General features: G+C 38.1%; 1 protein-coding gene across 2 annotated transcripts in view; it reads left to right on the forward strand.

Moving 5' to 3' along the window:
• The first annotated feature begins 9995 nt into the window (after positions 1–9995).
• svep1 (sushi, von Willebrand factor type A, EGF and pentraxin domain containing 1) overlaps positions 9996–27979 on the forward strand; it is a 69435-nt gene continuing 51451 nt past the window's right edge. For both annotated transcript variants that reach the window (XM_079442593.1, XM_079442594.1), the window contains exons 1-2: positions 9996–10991; positions 27692–27947. In XM_079442593.1, coding sequence (XP_079298719.1) covers positions 10479–10991; positions 27692–27947 — 769 coding nt within the window. In that variant the 5' untranslated portion in view covers positions 9996–10478. The remainder of the gene's footprint in view (positions 10992–27691; positions 27948–27979) is intronic.

Genomic DNA, 27979 nt, shown 5'->3' on the forward strand with positions numbered 1-27979 from the left:
AGCAAATATTTTGTAGATATTATTTATTAGATATATTAATAGACAGAAAAGAGAAGAGTAGGAGGGCAGTTGAGGTAAATGTAATGTTTTTGCCACTGCATCACATCATTCATTATTACGTGAATCAAATTGGACAAGAAGACTCCAGAACTGTATTGGCACAGCTGTGCTGTCATAGATAAATGGGCTATTGCTTGATATCTTAATGGCTCTCATAGGCACACACACGCACTGCTCCACACACACATGTACACAGAGCCACACACAGCCCTCATGATGGCCTTCTTTCTCATTAATTTGCTCAGCGAGCGTAAGCAGGGCATTGGGCCAAACTAAACCAGTTAAATACCATCTTACAAACATTAGTCAGCCGTGTATCCAAGTAAACAGATAGTACACGGGTATAGACCTTAGAGCAGCTTTTACAGGTTAATATGACATTCGTTGTGAAATGAGATGAAATTCATTTGACATCAACACTCATTCTCTAAGTTTGATACAGACTGTTTACTCTCTGTGTAATCTCTTCATCTCTAATTCATGAACTCAATGAGTGTGACAAGGAGAGATGATTTCAAAACAATATTTCAGTGGTTGTATTTTCACAACATCACATCACAGTAGTTTCTAACTGAACATTTTTTTTTCTCATGTTTTAAGCAGAAACCTGTTTTAAACAAGAAAAAATGTGCAAATGGGGCGATACTTACTTACAATACTTAAAAATACTTGTGTCAAAACAAATACTGATTATAATATAATATAATATTTCTTTGCATTGCAGAACTTTAAATCTATTTAATAAAATAAATTCAAAGATTCTGAATATTTGTCATGCATAATTTCTGGTTAATGTTTTTGCTGCTTTTTATTCCCTTGAACTATGCCTACCATCAAAAACAAATATTTTATAAATCATCCGAAAATGGTTAATGTTGTCTTAAAATATTTAAAATGCCCTTTAACCTTCACTAAGTGTAAACGTGCATGTATGAACTGTGTAAATGTGGGTTACACTAATCTTGTCTGGACTGACCCAATCTCCTCCTTTTAATCAGCAAGACAGTGGACAGATAAACATGTCAAATCCACATGAGTGAGGGGCACGTTCAGCTGAAGGCCTGAGGAAGTACACAGGAAACAGACAGCCGTTTTGATGAAACTTTCCTATCTGATCAGTTTGATAAACGATACCTGTGGAGAGTGCAAAATGCTGATGGACACAAAACTTCAAGTTATAATGCGTGAAAGGAAAAGAGGGCTGAGAAAATGGGAAAGATACAGCCAGTAAAGAAAGAATGTATTGTGAAGAACATTTCAAAAACTCTTACACGTTTTCAGAGTGAAAGAAAAAAGATAAAAATGATGGGGAAGAAAGAGCATTGAGTTTAAACTGCAGTGGATTGTCAAATGTCAGCAACATTTAGCCTTCAACACACAGATAAATTGTTGCTTAAATTGATATGGCCACTATTACCCTTTGTCTCTCTGTCTCTGTCTTCTCAGATGCCGCACACAAATACTCTACTTTCTCAGTGATAAGAGGGCACTAGAAACTACTGAGATTTGCAGAGTTATGAGGTTAATTAATACCCAAAGCTTTTAGTTCTGTTTACTGCCCAGTGGCTGGAAAAAATCTTAGCAATGACAATATCAATACAAAAACAGAGCTCAGCAAGACAAACAAGCCCAGCTTAACCTCAGAGAAAACTGAACTATAACCAGATCACATTAAGAGAGAGTAAAATTCGGAGATACCTAATCGGCAGCAGGATATAGAAAGATATTGCCCAAGCAGCATCCCTTTCTGCTAATTTACGGGCGATTGACACAGTAATATTTTTTGATAAATGAATATGGACCATGACATTTCATTTTACCTGGCTTATATCACACTGGTGAATAATTAAAATTTCACATATTTTTAATACAATATTATAGCATGTGAGTAAACATTATTATTGTAAATAAAATATATAACAAATATAATATGAATAAATGATTATAATATGAATTTCAGACATTCAAAAGAGCATCTGATCTTCTGCACAAAGGAGTTCGCATGCACAATGTCACACAATTACTCATTTGATTAGTGACTCAGAAAAACGGAACTGCTTTTGAGTTGTTGACCTCAAGGCTGCTGAGTCATGCTCTGCGACACATACCAGATTTGGTGCCTGCACACTTTATTTAACACTTCACAAGAAGGAGTCTTATGCAATGTGGATGAAGTTCCCTTAGTAGGTAGGATGGAGGAAATGAAAAACAGGACAGGCTATATTTCAGTACGTGTACATGTGGCACACTGTATGTGTTTGTGTGAATACAGAGAATTATAAACTTAGTTTGAACTTGTTAGAGAAAGAGATAAAAAGTAAGAGTGTAAGTGAAGAAAAAAGAAAGAGAGGCATGTAGCGAGGGGTCGTGAGTATTTCTAGGAAGTGTAATTTGATACATCTGTTTACCATACACACAGAGCACATGTGCTCCAGGAATAATCTGTCCAAGAACATAGATATTCATAAAAAAACTGAACACACACTCAAAAGGAATAAAACTATATTTACATATATGTTTTTGTGCCATATTCAGTTCTACAGCATACATACTTTAACTCTAAGTGTTTCTTTTGTTTTGTCTGTAACTGATATGCATGTTTGTATTTGTGAGCAAACACATACCCAAAGTTGTTGTTCGAAACCTATATGATTCCTCCTTTTGTGGAACACAAAAGAAAATATTTAGAAAAGTGTGTATTTTTTGTCCATACAGTGTGGTCAGTGGAGTTTAATGTTGTTTGGGCCCCAACTTTCTACAAAATATCTTATTTTGTTTTATGCAAGAGAAAGAAACGCACACAAGTTTGGAATGACATGAGGACGAGTAAATTATGACAGAATATTTATTTTTGGATGGAGTATCCTTTTGTGGGGAAGTCGTGGCCTAATGGTTAGAGAGTCGGACTTGTAATCCGAAGGTTGCGGGTTCGAGTCTCCGGCCGGCAGGAATTGTAGGTGGGGGGAGTGAATGTCCAGCGCTCTCTCCACCCTCAATACCACGACTGAGGTGCCCTTGAGCAAGGCACCGAACCCCCAACTGCTCCCCGGGCGCTGCAGCATAAAATGGCTGCCCACTGCTCCGGGTGTATGTTCACGGTGTGTGTGTTCACTGCTGTGTGTGTGCACGATGGATGGGCTAAATGCAGAGCACGAATTCCGAGTATGAGTATGGGTCACCATACTTGGCTGAATGTCACTTCACTTCACTTTTAATATTAACCAACACATACAGTTGGATATGTGTGTTTCAAAACTCTGCTTTTGTTTTGTCCCACCCTTCCCACTATGTTTCTTTGTAATTAACTGTGTATATACATTTCTTGTGGAATGAGAGGGTGTCTTTTGTTTTTAATCATAGGTGGGTGTTTCAGTGATCAATCAGAGTGGTTTGGGATTAGTGTTTTCATCAGCAGCACAATAGCAAAGTGTTAATTACATTTAGCCAACCATCATTGTTGAACTGATCACCCTCTTTCATCATCTGTTAATGATACTATTAAGGCTTAAGCAATGCCTGTCACATCTTAATTATGAGGTTTTTAATACATCTTTGTTAATTGCATTTAATTAAATCCACAAAATATGAAAGATCAGTGATCATTTACTTACTCATGTTGTTCAGAAACAGACTTTTTTCTTTGTCTATAAAGTGGAAGTCAGCAAAACTGTTTGGTTGCAATGTTCTTCAAAACATTCTTGTTTGTGTTCTGCAGAATAAGGAAAGTCACACAGGTTTGGAACAAAATTATGTACTATTCCTTTAAATTCGCTGTTCCTGTCATATTTGTTTGCTTTTCTGGAAAACTGCTTTTCTCTTTCTTCCTATTTGCCGGTTTGGTCTCTCCCCCTCTTCCCAGTGTTCTCTGTTTTCACTTCGCTCCTCACGCTCTCCTCAGCGTGATCATGTTTTTGGAACTCTGGTTCAATCCAGTCTCCTCTGTCTCCCTGCTTTTCCTCTCCTCCCTTGCTCTGTTTTTCATTTTTGTGCTTTGCTGTCCCATCAGAGACATCCACTTTTGCTCCCCTGAGGCTCTTCTGGTTTTTGCACGTGTGAGAATTTTTTTAGTAGGTAAATTACAAATTACTCTGTCGTCAAGAATGGAACAAGACCAAGTTGTGTTATGGGTTTGTGTGCTGGATTTTCTGTCAAACACTACAGAAAGGGACAGTAACTGTTTCTTTCTTTCCTCTCTGGTCTTAAGTGTGTGAGAGGAACAACATGTTTTCCTATGCCTTATTTCTCAGAAAGACCAAATTCTTCTCCCAGAAATGCAGCTGTAAAGTGTTTCACATTTCACACATGTAATGTGGTTTACGTCTCTGCTGGCTGTATTATTTTAACAGGATAAATATGTTAAACTTTAAATAAATGCAGCCTTTTCTTTTGCAGATGGTATAATCTCACGTCACTGATACATTGTGATGTCAAAGCATGGTGTGGTCCATCATTCAACTGAAGAGCTCATGAATTATTCATGTCTATGTCAGAGATTGTGCTAAACTTATCTCTGAGAACCTGCACCACCAGACCGATTGTTACATTTTATTTTATGGCCAGTGTACAGTACTTGACTCATGAGTACTCAAAAAAAAAAAAAAACTATTTAGCTTAAGCTAAAGCAAAGCTAAGGAAATAATTGCTAAAACATGAAAATACAATGTTTTAATAGGTTTTAATGCATCATTTCAAAGAGTGTTGCAATAGGTTTCGTTCATAGCCATGAAGCATTGATTTGCTACTTGCTGGTTGGTTTTTATCAGGGGGAGAGATATTACCATTCTAGAGAGCATGCCGTATATGGTAAGGTTGGTTAGATGTCCCCATTAGCCCCTGCTGGTGCATGCTATAACTACAACATCTGGCTGTAAACAGCACCTTTTCCAATTAATGCCATTCAAAAGCATATGAGCCATAAATAAAATGGTATGCATGCAACATTTAGATCTGTTTTTTCTTAACCAGTGTCTGATTCTGTGCTTTGCAAAGAATGAAATAGCCTACTAAACCTGCTAAAAGTGATGTTTGTCAACATTTACAACAAGTATAGCTTATACATGGCCTCATAGTTTACAAACATGAACAAAATATTACATATCTATAATTTTGATTTTATGGGTCTAATAATGGTCTATCAAATAATGGCCTATGCAGGGCGCACATGCATCCTTTCCCCAATAGATGGAGCCAGCAGAATAAATAAGAGCTCTTTATGAATTTGTACTCTGACATAAACTTGCGGATTGCAAAAGCTGATTCCAAATCATCAGTTCTTTCTGTTGGATCTATCGGCTGCTTTTGACATTGTTAATCATCATATCCTCCTGTCCACCCTCTCATCACTAGGCATCACAGGGATTCCACTTCGCTGGTTTGAATGCTATCTCACTGGTAGGTCTTTCAAGGTGGCCTGGTGAGGGGAGGTATCCAGAGCACATCAGCTGGTCACTGGGGTTCCTCAGGGATCAGTTCTTGGACCCCTCCTCTTCTCCACATACACTACATCACTGGGTCCCATCATACAAGCACATGGTTTCTCCTACCATTGCTATGCGGATGATACACAGCTCTATCTCTCATTTCAACCAGATGATCCAGCAGTAGCTGCACGAATCTCAGGCTGCCTGAGACCTCGGCATGGATGAAAGAACATCACATACAGCTCAACCTGGCAAAGACTGAGCTTCTTGTCTTCCCTGCCACTCCAACTCTACAGCATAATTTTACCATCCAGTTAGGTTCATCAACAATTACCCCATCAAGTTTGGTCAGAAATCTTGGTGTAATCTTCGATGACCAGCTGACATTCAAAGACCACATTGCAAAAACTGCTCAATCTTGCAGGTTTGCATTGCACAACATCAGAAAGATTAGGCCCTTCCTTACACAGCATGCTGCACAACTTCTTGTCCAGGCCCTTGTCATTTCTAGACTGGACTACAGCAATGCTCTTCTAGCTGGACTTCCATCATGCACAATCAAACCTTTACAAATGATTCAGAATGCAGTGGCACGATTGTTCTTCAACGAACTCAAAAGGGCCCATGTCACACCTCTCTTTATCTCCCTGCACTGGCTCCCAGTTGCAGCTCGCATCAAGTTCAAGACACTAATGCTTGCATATAGAACAGCCACAGGCTCAGCACCCTCCCACTTATGAGAATCTACATCCCCTCCAGAAGTCTGAGATCTGCGATTGAGCGACGCCTAGTGGTGCCATCACAAAGAGGCACAAAATCAATTTTCCAGAACGTTTTCATTCACTGTTCCTGGCTGGTGGAATGAACTTCCCACCCCTATCCGGAATGCTGAATCCCTGACAATTTTCAAGCGACACCTGAAAACTCATCTCTTCCATCATCACTTGACTGCATCTAAAAAAAAAAAAAAAAAAACACTTTGATTTCTTTCTTTAACCTCTCCCTGTCTAGCTAGTATTTACTCTGAACAATGCCTGAGACTTTGTATTACAAGCACTTCCTGTGTCTATTTGCCTCTTTATAATGAATCGCTTATTGTATTCATCGATTGTAAGTCACTTTGGATAAAAGCTGCTGAATGAATAAATGTAAATCTAAATGAATAAATAATGAATGAACATGCCTTAGGCTGAAGGAAATGTAAATTCGCATTAGTACAGTATAGTAAAATGTGTGTGTGTGTGTGTGTGTATTAGTGCTGTCAAATGATTAATCGCATCCGAAAAAATTTTTTTGGTAACCCTTTCTATGAAGCCCATATTTATAATATAAGGGTATTCTTAAGGCATTATAATAAATGCATAATGCATTATAAAAAAAAAAACTTATAATATGTTATATCATCTTATAAATATTCATAACAACAATTATAATACATTATAATGCTTACACATTTGTGGTTATAACTTTTAAGTTTCTGATTATTTATTACACAATGAACACCATATTAAATCTACTTTTACATTTATAATGGACTATATGTCACACTCTCAGGAACAGGGAAACGCGGAGGCGAGGAACTAAGAACTTTAAACTTTATTGATAAGAAACTCAGGGATCGCGGGAGACACAGATGAAGACGATCAGACCGGACCCAGAGGCAGGGAAACACAGGGCTTATGAACACAGGAGAAAACTAGATAATTAATGACACAGGGCTGGGGACTAATAAACTAATGACAACAAACGAGGACAGGAACAGGAACTAACCAAATATGGGCACATGAGAGGAGGAGGAAACAAGACACAGGACTGACACTATACATCTTGACATTGTTTATTTAAGATCTGCACAGTATCTTACTACATCTTGTAAGTGGTTAGGTGTGGAGTGTTATTTTAGTTTTAATTTATGCATTTAGCAGACGCTTTTATCCAAAGCGACTCACATTGCATTTACAGATTTTACATTTTATCAGCTCTTGCTTTCCCTGGGAATCGAACCCATGACCTTGGCATTGCTAGCGGCATGCTCTACTATATGAGCTGCAGGAAAGCTTTATTAGCGTATTAGTAGGCTTAGGTTTAGGTTATGGTAGGTAGAATGTTGACGTACTTGCAAAGTTACTTATAGTCAGTTTGTCTGTTGGGGAACCATCAAAATAAAGTGTTAGCATATATTTATCAGACATACTACTAATACTCCAATGACTGCTAGTTAACATGTAGTTACAGAGTTACTTATCAACAGCTGTCTAAAGAGTATCATCAAAATAATCAAACTGATATTACACTAAAAATAGTTCAAAGAAAATGTGTCATATTACACATTCACCTGATCTGATATCTGAGCTTATGGCTGTTTGAGAAAAAAAATATTACTATTATTATTACTATACTTATAAGTGGTCTTTGCTTTAAGTAAAGTAGCATAAGAAAGATGGCAAGATATGAGACTTACAGCATAATACATTATAAATATGAGAAATATAATCCATTGTAACTTAAGTGGATGCAACGTGTTCACTGTGTGTTATAAATCATCTAAAAACTATAACCACAAATAAGTAAATATTATTATACATTAAAACTGTTCTTATGAATATTCATAAGATGATATAACATATTATACAGTTTTTCATAATACATTATGCATTAATTATAATGCCTTAAAAATACTCTTATAATGTATTATAAATATGGGCTTCATAGAAAGTGTTACCAAAGTTTTTGTTTACATAATATATGTGTGTGTGTGTACTGTGTATATTTATATTTATATGTATATATATTTATATATTTATGTATATATAAAGACACACATACAGCATATATTTTGAAAATATTTACATGTATTTATATGTATATATTTATATTCATATAAATTATATAATAATATAAATATATTTAATATCTTAACATAACATATTTTTCTTAAATATATACATATATATATATATATATATATATATATATATATATATACACACACACTTAAAATAGGCTACCTTATCAACATTCTCTAAGACTGTGGGAATCTTGACTTTTAGTTGTTTTATTTTAAATAATTTTAAATTTTTAAATAATTTTTTTTGTCTATTTTGTCCTGGCCCCTAGGTTCAGAACCATTGTTCTGTAATGAAAAATAGTTTTACTTACAATTATGAAAAGCACTGGTTTCTCAACAGTCGAACAACTGGATAACAAATACCCTTATTAACCTGTAGAGGCCACTATTCTATTATTTTTAAGTTTTACATAAGACACTTTGCTTTGCCAAGTAGCTAATGAGAAAAAAGCCTTTTTGTATTGTAAATCCCCTATTTGTAAACTCTTTGTAAAATTACTTGCATCATAACAAACACATACATTATTTTTCATAAGCAAGTGTGAAGTGATTAACACTAATGTTACAAGAAATGAGTTGTTTATATTATCTTGACATATCCCCCTCTTGTTTGGATAAATGTCAAGAATGTGTCACCACCATTTAGCCAATCAGATGAAAGACAGAAGGAGACCGATTTACAGATTAGAGTGAATTTATGGTGCATGTGTAGGACTTAAAATGTGTCTGTATATATACAGTTACCATGATGGCATGTAAGAAAAATACATGAAAAAAAATATATATATATATTATATATATATATATATATATATATATATATATATATATATATATATATATATATTAGGGGTGTAACGGTACACTTATTTGTACCGATGTGTACCAAACGAATGCAGTATTTTTATTGATTTTATTTCTTCAGGAAATTCAAATAGTAAATGGTTGGTTCAGGCAAGAATCAGTAGCTCTTTGAGCTATAATCTCACAATACTGCTAATCCTTGTCTGTTTTGTCCCGTCAAAGCCATGACAGCTGGGATTCACACGTGGCATTCATTTGTATTAATTTAAGTTTCAGCCCGGCTCAAAATGCTACGTTATACAGCCAAACTGTGGCCGGCCCACCTAAAACTGCGTTGAGCATTGAGACTTTGTTTTAGTTACAGATAAAAATCACAAAAGAAAGGAGGAACAAATAAAAGAGACAGAGAGGGGGGTCAGATCCTACTTGAGATTTCTCTCCCCACAAGACCCCCAAGAGAAAACAAGAGGAAGTAATAAAGACTGGAGGCTCTGCTTACAAAACTCGCATGACATGTGGACTCTTAATATAACGTTCCTTCGATTTAAAACCTGTTAAGAGCTTATCTGCTTGTCAAATAAATTGTGTTGCTTTTGTATCCATTTCATGCTTGTTTTGTCTGCAGCTCCTCGCGATTATTCTCATTAGCAGATGGCTCTTTTGGTATCTGCCTGGTAGTTTGGTGAGATTGTTCATCTGAGAGAAGACGAGTGCCAGACATATGGATTTGATCAACAGGCCCCGTGCTGAAGTTTTCTTTGGGCATGTTGACAGGCCGATAGACAAACGTCTCTCTCTCTCTCTCATTATCCCTCACACACACACACACCCTTATTCTCTCACAAAGGCATTGGCTGACGGACAGTCTGGAGAGCTCCAATGACACACAACCTCACTCAAGCACTCTAGGGCAAGCAGAGGAAAAGAAAGAGAGAAGGGCAGAACAAGTAGGGGATAAGCAAGAGAACGGGACGAGAAGAAAAGAGAGAGACACTCACGCCTCTGACTGCCCCTTTTTTCCTCCTCCGCCGCTGCTCTCTTTCACTCTTCCTTCTCACTCCTTCCCTTATTCTCGCACCAGCACACTCACCCTCGCTCGTTCTCACCAAACTTTTTTTCACCATCTCGCTCTTTTTAAATGATTTTGAGAGAGAGGGGAGATGCATTTGGAGGGTGTCTGAAATCCAGGAGCTCCACAGATGCCTGAGACCAGCGGAGAGATAAAAGACTCACCCTGCTTGGAAAAGATAGAGAAAACTAAAGAAGAGAAGGACTGCAACAAACTTATACGCCTCAATATTCCACTAATATAACCACTACAGGACGCTGGAGTTTGTGGCTTTATCATGGTGAAACTAAGAATTGCATTGACTTTAAGGTTCACCTTACTGCTCCTGTACTGGTCATGCTGTACTGGTTGGGTGGGCCAGGCTCAGCAGTTGTCCCTGCGGGGTTTGCGTCAGGCAGCCCAAACCCGGCAAAACCTCTCTGAGAGCACGGAGAGCAAAGTGGAACGTCTCGGCCAGGTCTTCCGAAGGAACGTGCGTCTTCTCCGGGAACGGGGAGGCTGTCTGGATCTGGTCTTCCTCGTGGATGAGTCGTCCAGCGTTGGAGCTTCTAACTTTGGGAGCGAGCTGCGATTCGTGCGGAAGCTGCTGTCAGATTTTCCGGTGGCGCCGGAGGCAACACGTGTAGCGCTGGTGACATTCAGTTCCAAGAGCCATGTGGTTACAAGAGTGGACTATGTGTCCGCACCCAAAGCCCACCAACACAAGTGCTCGCTCTTCAGCAAAGAGATCCCCTCCATCACCTACAGAGGAGGTGGCACCTACACCAGGGGGGCCTTCCAGCGTGCAGCGGTAAGAGCAGCTGTGTAATCACAATGTCTGGGTCTGTGGAAAGAATTTAAGCACTAAATGAAATGTAATAGATAAAAGAAGCAATAATGAAGATAAATGACAGACCTTAACATTAAGAGTCTAGCCACCTAATCTAGATTGAGTTGAGTGAGATGAACTTTGATTTATACTGAATGAATTCAATGTTCCTCCACTGCTCTTTAATGTTCTTCAACTAATAAACGAATAGATAGCTATTGAATCTAAATCACTGAAGCACATTTAGCAGAAACAGGACTGCAAAGTCAAAATGATGGATGAACAACACATAAAAGTCTCCATTCCTGGCAAGGTACCTCCAGATGTCATCTCTAAGTTAACACTACCTGGTTTCCTGTGTACTCTGATCTGGGACAGATAACCACAGATACCATCTATCTATGTAGGACTTTCTAGAACAGTGGCCATACTTTTAAAAAAAGTGCATGGTAGGGCCATGCAGGTTGATTTGTCCCCTGTCAACTTGCATTAAAGACTTTGGAAAATAGGGAAATACAGGGTTGATGATTTCAAGTTGGAACAACTTGAAAACTTCAAGATCCAGACAATGGGAAAAGACAGCAGCAGTGGTGACTCATATCAAATATATTAATTTTTCTTAATTTTTCAGTCTCACTTTACAGCAATGCTATAAATTGCAGCAAAATGATTTATTGCCTCATCTTGCAGCCTACTGCAGCTTCTACTCCCTTTTTCCGTTACAAATGATTATGACGTCTGTGTTTTCATACATCTTTCTTGTCCTGAATGACATTTATGGTTTGAAAAATGGTTTCGCCAACCCAGATCTGCAAATGCATTAAGTTGTTATGCAAGCACAGCAGGAAAGTCCTTTTGTTCATATGCAATTAATTGGCATTGCAGTCAAACTGTAATATTTCATGGTTTTTGGCTCCTTCCGTTGACTCTAAATGGCGTGGAGGTCTGGAAGCTTTTACCAGACACGTTTTCAATCTTTCAGAGCTGCACAGGTCGAAGGCCTTATCCACAATTCTACTGCCCAGCTGAAGTGCATAGAGAGGCCAAACCTCTCTGATCAGATTTGCCTTTTAGCAAGAACATCCTCAATTGCCAAGCCTCTAATTCATTTACTCTAATGCATTTGGAGAATGAAATGTTCAGTTGGCTCTAAATGCATTTTATTTTGCTATGGCTGATGATTGATAAAAGCTGCATTGTGTAGTCTCACAAACCCAACTTGCTAATAAACAGCAGGGTGGTGAACCATTTAGACTGACTTGAGAATCTGCCATTTAACAATGATTATTTGAACTACACTGAACAAAATTATAAACACAACACTTTTGTTTTTGCCCCCATTTTTCATGAGCTGAACTCAAAGATCTAAGACTTTTTCTATGTACACAAAAGGCCTATTTCTCTCAAATATTGTTCACAAATCAACAATAAATCTGTGTTAGAGAGCACTTCTCCTTTGCCGAGATAATCCATCCACCTCACAGGTGTGGCTTATCAAGATGCTGATTAGACAGCATGATTATTGCACAGGTATGTCTTAGGCTGGCCACAATAAAAGGCCACTCTAAAATGTGCAGTTTTACTGTATTGGGGGGGTCTGGGGGGGTCGGGGGGGGGGGGGGGGGGGGGGTCCCGCCCGAAAACCAGTCAGTATCTGGTGTGACCACCATTTGCCTCACACAGTGCAACGCATCTCCTTCGCATAGAGTTGATCAGGTTGTTGATTGTGGCCTGTGGAATGTTGGTCCACTCCTCTTCAATGACTGTGCGAAGTTGCTGGATATTGGCAGGAACTGGAACACGCTGTCGTATACGCCAATCCAGAGCATCCCAAACATGCTCAATGGGTGACATGTCCGGTGAGTATGCTGGTCATGCAAAAACTGGGATGTTTTCAGCTTCCAGGAATTGTGCACAGATCCTTGCAACATGGGGTTGTGCATTATCATGCTGCAACATGAGGTGATGGTCGTGGATGAATGGCACAACAATTGGCCTCAGGATCTCATCACGGTATCTCTGTGCATTCAAAATGCCATCAATAAAATGCACCTGTGTTCGTTGTCCATAACATATGCTTGCCCATACCATAACCCCACCGCCACCATGGGCCACTCGATCCACAACGCTGACATCAGCTCACCCACATGATGCCATACACATTGTCTGCCATCTGCCCTGTACAGTGAAAACCGGGATTCATCCGTGAAGAGAACACCTCTCCAAAGTACCAGACGCCATCGAATGCGAGCATTTGCCCACGAACTGCAGTCAGGTCGAGACCCTGATGAGGATAACGAGCATGCAGATGAGCTTCCTTATATTTGGTAATGTAAACCGATTGTTGCAGCAGCTGTCCGAGTGGCTGGTCTCAGACAATCTTGGAGGTGAAGATGCTGGATGTGGAGGTCCTGGGCTGGTGTGGTTACACGTGGTCTGCGGTCGTGAGGTCGGTTGGATGTACTGCCAAAATTTGGACAGATTTGTGAACAATATTTGAGAGAAATAGGCCTTTTGTGTATCTTTGAGTTCAGCTCATGACAAATGGGGGCAAAAACAAAAGTGTTGTGTTTATAATTTTGTTCAGTGTATAAAGAAAAGTCTGTCTAGACACTTTGAATAGACAGACAGACATAGATAGATAGATAGACAGACAGACAGACAGACAGACAGACAGACATAGATAGATAGACAGACAGACAGACAGACAGAAAGGTAGACATCTACGGATCTAAGTTCTTACGTAATCTCTCTTCAGTTCGCCCAGCGCTCCTGCTGATTCTTGCTCTAACCACAGTGTTTGTCTTCACTTAGTGGGCATTCTGGGTTGCCAGATCCCCAACTCCTTTTCCATTTGCCAAACCAGAGCAGAACTAGCTCTCCATAAAACTTATTTCTCTCTTTCTGCTGTCCTTCTGAAAGTTAGTGAATGCTTTTAGTGCTTTCCAAATTCTTTGCCTGCTTTTCTGATCAGCCTCCTTAGGGAGTCATTACATCAAAGTCCTTGACCAAATGGATTTGAAATTTCCTATTTCCGATGAATGCTCATCTCGAGTAGGATTCTTCCTTTCCCCCAGCAGGGATTCTGTTAAGAAGGGGAAGTCTATGGGAATTCTATATAAGCACATTTGAAAACACACCCACCCACACATAATACATACATACAAACATATCAAGAGTTATTCTTCCTCGAAAATACATGTTAATTTATCTCCTCTCAAGTAGCGTGGAGGTGAAAAGGGCAGTAATATTTTTTGCATCATTGTTAGCGTACATCTCTCCCGTTTCATCCCTATGTGACCCTTCCTCCTACAATCCCCCATCAGAAATTCCAGAGAATGTTTCTTTAAAGTGCCATTGACCTCTCTGACCTGGTTTTTGAAGCACAAGGCAGCAGGAGCGTTACTGTCATCGAGTATAGACAGATCAATGTGTCCAAATATCTCATATTGTGTCTGCGAAAACATCTGTCAGCAAGCCTCAGAATGTGCTGTGCAAAATTAAAGCAAAGAAACAGAATGAAAGACCTGGGACAGCTGTCAAAACACACAAACGTGATGTTTGGTGTTGATACAAATGACTGGAAATTCACTATGAATGCTTTACAGGTACAATGTTTTATCTATCTATATTAATGCAAAGTGAGTGTGTACTTGTAGAAGATCACTATTTTTCACAAATAGCTGTAAAAAGGGCTGAGCGAATAAGAAACCGAGAAAGTCGTAACAATGAAATAGAAATGGCTGTACAAAATGCTTCTTTTTGGCATGCATGCACTGATGAAACTCTGGCACTTCCCGAGGCTGTATTTGTGTTATTAAGACTGATTAGGGAGATCCTTATGAGAGACAGCCTGTACTCTACGAACCCTGATAAAACAGTCAGAAATGCCTTTAAACCAGCCTGAGAGCCACAGATATGTCTGCAGACAGCCAGATAAGGGCCCTTCGGTCTTTAACTGTCTGAAGAGGCAACGTGTTTTTACAATGAATCAGTCTTAGTCCTATTTAGGGGCTTAATTGCATCTCTGAGTTGTGTTGGAGGAACAGATTGCTTGGTTGCTTGTTACTAAATCAGACACATGAGAGACTGAAATACATAAACAGCAGAAATATGCCTAAAAAAGTGATGGATCAACAATGAGAGACAGCATGAGACAAGAATTAAAGAATCTTATTGTCTGGGACACACATGTGACGGTAAAATTAATGCAATATGATGGCATGAGAAAACCTTCATCTGGTCTTCATCCATCAGTTGTCCAGCATTCATTCTGCAGGGAAGCAGGAACACTCAGCTGGGTAAAATCACATCTTATGTGTTATTGTTTCTTTGTCCACAGTAGACAAAATTATGTTCTGCTATAGAACAGTGGTTGTAAACCAGGGGGACTCGGAAAATGTATAAGTGGGCCTCAAGACGACTTAAAATGAGACAAAACAAGCATTAAAATAAGCTAAAACAAGTAACAATCCAGATATGTCTTAAATTAAATTCATACATACTCAGAATTTCTGGTAGTCTAATTTTATAAAAGTGATTTCTAGATCTGGAAAAGTCATGTAAATTAATACAATCATATAATGGCATGGGCATTTTTATGATGAATGTACATTTTGTTCTTGCCAAGTTCCAAAATATTTTATCAGACAGAATTTGTGTGTAAAAAATATTTTAAACATTCTTATCCTTAATATTTATCTACAAATCACAAACAATTGGAAAAGCCACGGGCCTTTGAATACTGTTGTCAAGTCAAGTCACCTTTATTTATATAGCACTTTATACACTATAGATTGTTTCAAAGCAGCCTCACGGTAAATGAACAGTAAAAATAACAGAATCAATTAAGCAAACTTCTTTAAATACAAGAGAAATTCCAATTCTTCTGTAAAACAGTTATGGCAGGACAATAGTGCCATTACACAGCACACATCAGTTCAATGATGATTCAGTCCAGTTCATAACTGTGTAAAGTTCATTAATTGTGAAAAAATTTCAATTCAGCTACATGCAGCTCTACTGAAGGCAAGAGTGTCATTTTTTTTAAACTCAGTTCAATGTTGATTCAGTTCAGTTCAATAACAGTGTCAATTCTGCAAAATCCATCAAATTATGAAACAAATTTAATCCAGCTATTAAACAGCTCTTCAGAAGACAAAAGTGTCATTATTCTGCTCAATTCAGTTCAAATTTTATTTTCATCCGAAAGTGTCAGTACAGTCAAATTCATAATATTTTTGAATATTAAAAAACAGTGAAATGTGGAAAAAAATGTGGAGCGGTTGAACTCAAAAAGAACCACTGCATGAGAGACCCTTAGTGGGTCCTGTCTGATAATGTTCCTGCTCATTTGACAACAAAACTCCACGTAGCTGCTGGAGCATAGTTATAGTCACACAAATTGTATTATTGCAATTGTCTCGCCTGCAGTATTCACCTCATGCCAAACCTTTATTCTCTTCTCACATTATTCCTGCTATTAACCACAACTTTCAGCTTCAGATGAGCCCTATTCCACACCCTGAGATCTACACACGCAAATGCACTTTAAAACTACAGTTGCATTGCAACTGTAAAACGCTTCAACACAGTGATTACTGGTAACTGGACACTGGAGTAAGTCAAATATAGAGTGGTGCTGGTGTTCTTAGTCTGACTGCACCACCAGCACAATCTACTGGCAAAAAATGCATGATATTGTTGAGAGAAAAACGGAAGAAAATAATAGACAAAAGACAGAGTTTCTGTTTATTTTAGCACTATTAATGGCCCCATACAGTGAGGTAATTTCTGTAACAATGCAAGAGGTCACATTTCTGCTCTGAAGCATGAAAAGATAAAAGCATGCGTTTTTCCACCAGCTGCATACATGCACCACCAAGAGAGCGTAACTAACATATCTGGAGGCCCACTTCATCATCCTGAATCACCTGCAACTCCCAGATGTTATTTTTGTTTTAAGAGACCACTGTGGCTATGGGATTCATAAATAGCAACAGGTGATGTCTGAAAATGTTTCAAATTAAGAGTGAAGTTCCACGAATTATGCTTTCATAACATATAAATTAGGATTCATAGGGTAGGGCTAGTTAACAGTTTTGTTAAAAATAATCCAAAAAAGGTTCAAGACAAAACAACAGCAAAATGTGGTAAATGTATCAACACAGCAATTTTTGGCTATTTTACTGAATTTTGATAGATGTGATATGAATTTTCACTTTGGTTTCGCTTGGTCTGTGCATAGTTAACCCAAACTCATCTGTCACAGTACAGATCATCGTATCAGAGAGACTATTTCAAGTGGCTTAACATGCATTATTGCATTTTGCCAAATAGGCCATATACCTTAAAATTTTCTTAATAAATAATAAACACAGGGAAAGCCAACCACATGCCAATATTTAAGCAACGAAAAATATGAAATTTCTGCTTTAAATATGACTGGCACACTTTACAAAATGCCTGCGTACCATACCTTGAAAAATGTAATAATATTTATAAATAATAAAAGGACAAAAATTGTGTTGCTTAATCTATTAAGTTTATAAATGTTTGCAAAATGTGCTGTTTACTTTGAAACCTGCATCTGCATCTTCATGGCAAAACGTTTCTGTCTGCACTGATGAAAGTTCCTGAAACACTATTATTCTAAAAATCTACCAAGACTGTACATTTACTGTATAGTGATTTTATTATTCCAAAACACTCTAAATTTGAGGAGGCAATATTTGTCTAAAAGAACACAAAATGTCAAAAGCACTGTTTATCTAAAAGAACTGTAAAATTCCAGAGGCAGACCATCTTAATAAGGGCTCTATCCAAAGGCGCCTGGTCTGTGCCTGTGACCACACTATGATATGAAGGCTAGTAATTGGCAGCTCTGTACAGGCTTTCCAGGAGCCTCACTTAAAATACTTCACAGCTAAGGCCACAGTTATGTCCTTTAGAGTTCAAAGCAAAAAGCAAGAAAAAACAGTCAGGTTTCACCCACAACACTCTAAGTAGCACTTGCATCCACTTGCTGTGTATTGTGTGTGTCTGCAGTTGTAAACGTTCTCATATGTGCATGTGTACATGTGTGTTGAGGGGGAAGGGTAGGACATACCACAGAGGAGAAGCCACGGAAGTGCTGAAATGGATAACAGTTCAGCCTGTCAACAGCAACACACGGTCTGTTCTCACTGAAAATAGATTCCTCTCTCCCCATCTGTGCAATTACTGCCTCACATTAGTGACCTGTGCACTTCCTAAACGCCGGTCTGGAAAATATCTTACCTAGGTGCTGTTGTGAATTTCTAGATATTTCAGTGACTGCCCTCACAATGCTTTTCAAGATGAGAACCAAAGCTAATAGTTTTAGGATGAAGTGCTTTATTTGGCTTTGGTTGTAGCTAAAAATACTATTTGGCTAGGATGAGTTTGAATTTTTTTTTTTTTTACTTAAGATTTAATTCATTCTTGCTGTTGCTTCTTGCACAGACCATCCCCAAGTGCAATAATGATCATGAAGGGAAAGCCATTTTTGTGAAGAAAAACATGCTTCACAATTATACACAATGGAGTTACATAATATCAAAATATGCACTGTTGTTATTCACAGGCAACCATGTAGTTATGGATGTTCTAAATTATAATTTGAGTGTTTTTTTAACTAACCTACTCCATTTGGCAAAGCGTCTGCAATATTTATTTGATGGGCAGATGGCTTCCAGACCAGTGTTAGGAGTTTTCCATCAAGAACATGCAGTATGAATTTGATGGGCCTTTTTAAATCATTTAAATACTCTGTTCTCTAAAAATATTTTTTCTTATTAAGTTAATGCCAGTGTACACGATCTATTCAAAACTACATCAGCTTCACATCTATAACTCATTTCACATAAAAACGCTGACTGTCCTCTCAGTCAAGATCAGTGATATCACTACTTCTCAACCTGGTGTTTTTTAATCAGGTCCAGCCGGGGTGGATTGAGGAACTCTGACACTCTTCTGCTCCGGGCCCTTGAGGCTAATTATTATTATTTTTTTAACTAAACTGAATGTTGGGGAAGCCCAAACAGAGACAGGATCACTGTAAAAGAGAGGAGAAATTAGAGTTTAACTGTCTTGAGATTTCTCCTTCTCAGCCTCAGGGCAGAGAACGTCTGCAGCTCAAAACCACAGCTCTGGTTTAACAGAGAATGGGAGGCAGGAACGATGGACAGTAGGTGGGTAAACAAAGGATGGGGTCTAAGTTTACATGCACTTACATTTATGTATTATGATGTTTTTATCCAAAGCAACTGAATCATGAATCATGCTCTAATAGTTAAACTATAAGAATACTTGCATATATGGGTCTAAAGATACTTGAAAAAAGTTAAATATCCTTATGGAATTGTGCATTTTTACATCTACTGAGAGAATAACTGTTAAGTAAGTGTTCTAAAACATCAATATGAGGTTTATAATTTGACATTTTAAAGTATGATCAGTGGAATCAGATCATATAAAAGCAACATAATTCCGAAACCATGTAATATAGGCACAAAAAAAGCAATTTAATACTGAGAACAAATATCGAATGACAATGTCTGATGCACTCCACACTAAACCCAAAGCTTGTTTATTGGTTATCTTTTTCATTTATCCGTTAATTCATCCCCTTGTGTCTTTCCTTTTAAAAACGGCATTACATCACACTGTGGTTTAAGCAATTTACTTACATAAATAAGGTTAAATTAATTATTTATTTAAACCACATAGTCCACAAAACTAATATCCTGTAGCTCCAGTCACCAATTTCATTTTATCCTAATTGTTTTTCCTACAGTGTTTTGGTCTCCTTCACAGACATCTATTTGGTGGCTTGTGGCTTTTCTGTCATTTACCTCCTGTCATTTAGCAAGACAAGAGTCTGGTTATATTGATGAGGGTTGTTTGGTTTCACAAGTATTTACTCCTATCATTCAAATTTGCTTTCAGTTGCAGGGCTGGAAATGGGGGGACGCGGGGGGACGGAGTCCGGGGAGTGAATTTCGAGGGGGGACGGCGTTTAATTTCCAACTGGTTAGATTTATTTGAAAATTAAAATGATTTCTGTATTATATCCATTCAAAAGACTACAAAAGCGATCCCAGTTCTGCATAAACCGTAGTGCAGTGCAGACTAAACAATGTAGCGGGATATTTGTGTCTATGGTTTGCTGGGAAATGCCGTCTTTGATTGGCCATCGAGAGCAGACTGCAGCCAATGGAAATGCTTCTCTATTGCTGCACATGCTGCTCCTCACAGCACAGATCCTGACAGCAGACTGCAGTTTGTCAGTCATTGTAACAAACAAAGTGTAGAAATAATAGATTCAGTTTGCAGTGTAGAGAGCTTCATTCACTAAAATAGAAGTTTGTGAGATCGCGATGAACTTAATGATTATAAAGAGTTTGCAAATGTGAAATTTAATTAATACAACAGATTTATACATTATTGATTTTATTAAAAAGTTAATATAAAGCGACTTACATTTTAGGAACACTTGTCTGATCTGTTGAGAACTATTTTGTTGATGAAATAAAGTCACAGCTGAGCCACTGCGCATCTCCAAGCAAACAGCGCTTTTTCGATTATGAATGAATCTCTGTTTATGAACAAATCTAGTGAGTCAATGATTCAATGACCCATTCATAAAGAGTCACTTGCTTCATTCCTTAATGAATCAGCCGTTTGAACGAATCGATTAGATGAATGATTCAGTGACAGACAGTGACTTGCTGCCACCTACTGGGAGTTTCATATTTAAAGTATAAATTTTAATTGTTTAATGTTTCTGTATTCAATCTCATAACATTGTTTTTATTAAATGTATTAATGCCACCTCTGAGTCTTGTTAAAAAGTCTGTAAATATTCCACATTTGTGCTCTTCTGTTCCGTGCAAAGATTAATTGTTGCTGATTTCAGGTCTTCCTGATTGTATCTTATTATTTTAAATTAATTTATTGTTTAATAATTTATTTATTTATTACAAAATGTTAATAAATCTAATTTTGGCACAACATATGACATACATTTAATAAAGATAAAAATGGCATTACAAAGGTTAAAAAAATACTTTAAGGAGTCAAACATCATCTTATAATAGTAAGTTTAATTTCTGTCATTGATCAGAAGGTGTTCCTAATTTCTTTATTTTTTTAAGTAGAAGCACTAGTGCTCCTGAAAAGAAACGTAAGTGTTGAGTCCTTAAGAATGTAATGTTACCTTTTAAAACTAATTGAAAAGGTTTTTGCAAAGTGTAAACTATTAAATATAATCTACAAATCATGCAATACTGTACCGCTAAATAAGACGTGTTTTGAGGGCTTAGCTAATCAGGCCAATGAGAGACAATCATTCTAATATTTTATGAAATCATTAGTTCATTTCACTAATCAATGTTTTTTTTGTTTGTTTTTTATTAAACACAAGAGGTCATTAATAATAATTATATTATAAGATGCACAAATTCAAACACAACGCATCTTTAATTTGGGTAGAATTGCAGGTGCCTGTCTTAATGTACAAGAAGGTTTAGAGAAAATATGACATAAGTTCTTAATAAATGTTTTCATAGATTATAAATGTTTTTATGATAAAATACATCCGAAAAGTAATCTAAAATTAAGTTAGAGTCCCCCCAGTAAATATTGGCCATTTCCACCACTTACAGGGAATGTCACAATACATTTCATTAAAAGAACTGCAACATTTTCTTTCTCTCTCAGTTCTGGCATGAAGATTCAAAATAAGAGAAATCTAATTTAACAGACCAAATCCAGACTCTTTTTGCTCTTGCATAACTTTGTTCTTGTATTAGTTCCTAGTACATGGCTGGCAGCACTAGAGGACCAGAGAGACCAAACTTGCCCTTGCATTAGATGATATATTGTCAAGGCCTTCTCTCTTTTAAAAATTATTTCCTCTGCCGTCTCACTGTCCTCAGTTTGATAAATGGTGTTTTGACAGGAACCAACTAACCATACTCCACAAACCTTCTGTCCCGATGTGTTATCCAGACCAATTACACTCACTTTATTCAAACTCGATCCATCCACGCACACATGCACATCCTTTTCAATTCCCTTCACAGAGAGAACTTTAATAAGGATCTAGGGACTAGCGGCAGTCGGTAGATGTATAGGCCTACCCCATCTATTAGCCCAGCGCTCTCTGCTCCTGTCCTTCTAAACAAGGTGTAGCTGGCCGAATGTGTCTGATATGTTGAGGAAATTAAATCAATTGTAATCACTCAAGAACTAAAGGAGAACATAGTGCATAGTGGGAGGCATATAAACTTAAGGCATGCAACAGGAGTCACCATGTGCGACATCAAACTGTGGTTTATATCTAGGGTTTCAACATGCTCAGCTTTGCAGAGCAAAATGTTTACCCTCAAATGTTTTTTACAGGATTTATTGCAGACTTGTGGAAAAAGATCTAGTAATTGCACAGCGAGCTGTTTTCTCCTGCCCAGGACTATTGCTTGAAGTGGTTTGGTCCATCTAGTGGTCTTGTTTTTGCAGTGTAGGTTCATGTTGCTGGTATTCTTTGCCACTGGAACCATAACATGTCAAAACAGCTCAGACCTCCAACCAAGCAAATGAATGCACTCCGGTCACATGTTTACTCCATTCTGGAATGCTTCAGACAGAGATATGTCCATGACTGTGTTAGAAGCTAAACTCCATGAATGAGAAATATTTATTTTAGTTTCCTTTCCTGCTGCATACTGCTGAGCTCAAAAATCTGTAACACAAGAAACATCACAGATTTTCGTTAAGAACACTGTGGTTTTGTTAAGAGGCTACTGACCTTAGATCAGCTTTATAACATGGTAAGGTGTCTGAGAGGTTTTGAAATAGAATACCTTGGTGTGATGATCATGGTTCGCTGAGCATGCCCATTAACCCAATACAGGAACTGAACGGAGGATTATGTCTACATTAGCAGCTTTAAAGGACTTACTGATTAAAGAATGTGAGATTCTGTGCAGACATGTCGACCCTAACTTGGAGATCGTTAGTGCTAGACAGCAGTAGATTATTTGCCTAAATTCAAGTCAAAACTTAAATGTAATCGGTAGCATTACAAAAAAATTATAATTTTGCTGACTGATTTAAGAGCTTAAATGAACTCGACTGATCTCTCATGTACCATCACCAGTTCCACAGCTCTTTCTAAAATCTCCCTGTTTTCCATCATTCACTGTTCCTTATATAAAGGATGTCATATAGTCAACTATAACTTACATATCTTACTATATCTTACATTTCACTGCTGGTTATACTCTATATAATTGTGTATGTGACAAATAAAGAATCTTGAATCTATAAATGAGAAAGGGTTGAATGAAAACAAGTGATTGAATTCGGACACTGATGCAAATATTGCGTGCCAGGACTTTAGAGCAAAATTTTATATATTGGGTACTCTCTAGCTGATCTTGTATGGAATTAAATAAGTGCACCAGATAATCTCCATGTGGTTTCATACAACAACCGGTCCCTCAGAAATCAATATGCTGATTTGGTGCTCAAATAACATTTTTTGTCTTTGCTATTGATAAATACTATATACGCATTCTTGCTAAATAAAAGTATTCATTTCTTTCAAAACATCTTACTGACCCAAAACTGTTGAGCAGTTCTGTCAAAAGCAGAGACAACTTTTCAATTAAAGTCTCTGGACTTTCTCTTATCACTGACAGCAGACTCACAGGCTGCTGGGGCTCCTCTTCTCATGCCTAAAAACATATACCGTACACATGTTAGTGTTTAGATCATGCTAAGTCAGACTGCAAACATTAATGTGGGATGTTCAAAGATGTCTGTATGACAAAGCAGGATTAAATGCTGCTGTACTGTATTAATAATACTTGCAAAAAAAAACATAGCGACGCATTTAGACATACATAAATACACACAGCTGATCTCAGTTCTGAATAGGTTCTTTATAGTGGAAAAGTGTTCTTTAGATTATTAAAATGCTCTTCACACTAAGAAAAAAAAAGTTGTTTTAAAACCTTTTCTCAGACCAGATCTTTGGGGAACCCCAAATATTTCTTAACATTGCTACAAAATAATAGCTTATGAAAAAAACAGTAATCTCTACAAATAATTGTGGAAAACACCAAAAATAGCTAGAAATGTGTACACTTTGTGATTCTGCTGGTTCAAAGTGCTTGATATATCAGCCTGGTACCTTGTAAACACAACTTTATTTCCAGACGGTCTGATAAAAAAAAACCTTGTGTTCTTACTCCCAGAAGTTGCGTAAAGTCAGCCATCACATCAAAGCTTTGTAGACTGAGAAAATATTTTCCAACAACATGCATCAGACGGTCAGTGAACAGATGCTGAGCCTGAGACTACTTTACAGGTGAGCCTTAGTTGTTACAAATGCTATAGGCTGCCTAAAATCAAGTAACTATCACATGTGTAAACTAATAAAAAAAGAATGATGCCAATTTTGTCACTAGGAGTGAAACAAACAGCCGTTTATACACCCATAATGTTGTGATTGCCTGAATTACTTGTAAAGTTTGTTTTGTCACAAACTACCTTTTAAATGGACTAATTAAATTTGCCACCAATGTGAGCCATTAACCACTACTGCTTTGATGGGGGACAAGATGTGTCGGTTTGTGTATAAAAATCAAGTGGGTTTATAATGTGTAGGAGTGACTACAGTAGTGTGTAATTCTGTGGGTGCAAACACAGTATATGTGGTTGCTAATAACCATGTCAAATTTCACATCTCAGTGCGTCCGTACCAGTTTTCTTTCTCCTATTCCTGTGATCTCTGACAGTTGTCTACCCTGCTCTAATAATGTGCAGACATGTTTGTGTAACATGACCACCTCTGACTCATATCTAAAACCCCTTACACCTTCAGTGTCTTTTAGCTGCCGCCCCATAAATGCCCACAATCACACCCTGTTTTAGCCCGTGGGCCAACTCCCATAGGGCCCCACCACAGTGACATCACTGTGGTGACAACCAGCAGCATCTGTATATTTGTGTCTGGGTCTGTGTGTGTTAGAGAGAGGAAGACACAGTGAAAAGCACCAATACATTGGAGATTCCAGATTTGAGGTGTGTGCTTGTATGTGTAATTGGAAGTCAGGCTCCAGGCTTTGTAATTATTGTTCCTGTCTGAGATGCTTGAACTGCTGCCAATTAGACAATAAAAAGAAAAGCTGCTCTGTTTTCTACCAGTTCTTGAATTGGCCTTGTCCATTGACTTTCATAACCCCCTCCTCTCTCTGTGTCTGAAGCAATAAGACAGTAAATTGTGCTCCACTTAGAGCGCCCTTAGAGAAAATTAAGAGAGTTTCTCTGTTCCTCAACCAAGCCTCTTAATTACGCATGTTTAGACATAAAACGTCTTGTAAACAAATGTTAATGCACGTGAGTGTAAAATGTAGCTATGTTTGCCAACGAGACAGTCATTTTCTACTATTTTGGTGGTTTTGTAATGTCAACTGTGTGTTCCAGGGAGAAAGATGTCATTATTTTTTAAGCATTATTTTTGAAGGGGATTTTTGGATGTATAGTAGGTGCTGGTTAAGGAATAGGAAAAATAAAAATCTGTCATCATCTACTTTTCTATTGAACTTAAATCCTATTCTACTATTCCACTGCAAAATTTTGCTCATTACAACTACAAAAGTAACATATTATGATTCATGTAATCGCAGTCAAAATGATAAAGGCATCATAAAAGTATCACAAAAATGGTCCTTAGGCTACACCTTGTGTAATTGTTCTTCTGAAGACATATAATAGCTACTGAAAGTTGTTTTATGCTAAAAATGCATTCATGAGTTTAAATGTTGTTTAATGCTGTTCATGAGTATGAATGAATCTTTCTTTTGAATCTGATTTTTTTAAAGGTCTCATGACATGCTGTTTTTTGGATGCTTTTATATAGGCCTAAGTGGTCCCTAGTACTGTATCTGAAGTCTCGTTCCCGAAATTCAGCCTTGGTGCAGAATTTCAGCCACCACGAGCCAGTCCCAAAATGAGCTTTCCTTATGACGAGCCATTTCTGTGTCTGTAGCTTTAAATGCTAATGATGAGGAGAGAGACGGGGCAAGGTGGAGGGTGGGTGTGTGGCCTGCAGCTTCCTGCCAAGGTACCATGCGCTAATGTTGACAGTAGATGTATCGCAATGGCTCGTAGACACGCAGTCCTTCAAGCTTTTCAGTTTGACCCAGAATCTGATCCGGATGGAGAAGCACCAGACGAAGAAGTTGCAACTCAGCGGCTACAGCAGGACGTCTCCGAATGGCTAGTTTAAAATATTGTGTCTGGATACGGTCAGTGTTTCCCACACATAGACTTTACCTGGGTGGGCCGCAACAATATCCACCGCCCGCTGCCATCAGCTCCCGCGTCTCACACACACAAGTGCGTCTTTAGCACAATATTTAGTAACTTTCAGACCCTTTTGGCGGCTTTTTTCCCATAACGGGTACATACTAACAAACCTAGCGACTTAAAGAAAAAAAAAAAACCTTATCATTCAGTTGGAAGATGTCTCCAGTACTGCCCCGCGAGCGCGAGGTCTCTCTCCCGGCGCAGTGTCGCCTCTCTCGGCGTCTGTTCTGAGCAGCGAGCGGCAGAGAAGCAACGCTTTCAGTTTGCCTTAAAGCAGCAGACTCATCAATAAATCATTTAAGTACGATTTTATAAATCATAAATCGTTTCCAAGCACTTGTCGCTTACTGACTGTTTGGACTTTTAAATATGAACATAATTTGTCTGTTAATGTTAATTTGTCTGTTGTCTGTTAAACTCAGACGCAAAACAGTGCTTCGCTCGTTTGCAAGCCATGATGTCTCTCGAGAAAAAAAATATTGCGCTCTCCTCGCACGGTCGTAGCTCATTTTCTCATGGGCGGGCAAAGCAGAGAAAGGGGAGGTTACCTTTCCCCGTATGACGACATAAGGGGAAGATTCCAGATTGGGCCATCTGAGCTTTCATTTTCTCAAAGGCGAAGCAGGATACCCAGGGCTCGGTTTACACCTATCGCCATTTCTAGCCACTGGGGGACCATAGTCAGGCTAGGGGAACTCATATTAATGTTAAAAAACCTCATAAAGTGAAATGTTCATGCCATGTGACCTTTAAATGAATCTGTTGATCAAGCTCAACAGTCTGCACATACCAGTTCACACAGACTGATCCGGTTCACAAGTTTAACTTTAATCTGTTCTTCATACAAATAAATTTATATTTTTAAGCATTTGTAACTTACTCATGAAATTAATAAAATGTTGCCTAAATAAACAAAGTCTATCCAGTCATCCAAGTGTCATCAGGTAATACTTTGATTTATATGGGTGTTTTATTAGGCCTATAGTAGGCTATAGACATTAAATTACTATCCCTTTCAGTAGACTACTTTGATCATTTCAACATAAATTTAGACACAAATGAAAATTGGATCCTAAAGCTTTTTACTTTGTTAATTATGCGAGTGTCTATATGTGGATTTTTTTATTTTGCACTTTTCATTTTTGACATTTTGTTCCCTAGTTTTGTCTGCGAGTACCTGATGCGCCCCTAAGATTTCTTTGATAAATTTAGACACAATACATCAAATTCAATTAAATTCAACTGCGGTTCAGTATTTCATGTAGCCTACTGTTTTTAACTCGCAGCAAATTCTGAGGCAGTCGCGTGAGAACGCCACGAAGGTGATCTTCCTCATCACTGACGGCTACTCAAACGGAGGAGACCCGCGGCCGGTGGCGGCGGCGCTGAGGGAGAGAGGCGTGGAGATTTTCACGCTGGGCATCTGGCAGGGAAACATCCGCGAGCTACACGACATGGCCTCGCACCCCAAGGATCAGCACTGCTACTTAGTGCACAACTTCGCAGAGTTTGAAGCGCTGGCTCGACGCGCCCTTCACGAAGGTGAGAGTACAGACTGAGTTTTTCATACTTGT

This window comes from Barbus barbus (genome assembly GCF_936440315.1).
Source record: "Barbus barbus genome assembly, chromosome: 2".
NCBI lineage: Eukaryota > Metazoa > Chordata > Actinopteri > Cypriniformes > Cyprinidae > Barbus > Barbus barbus.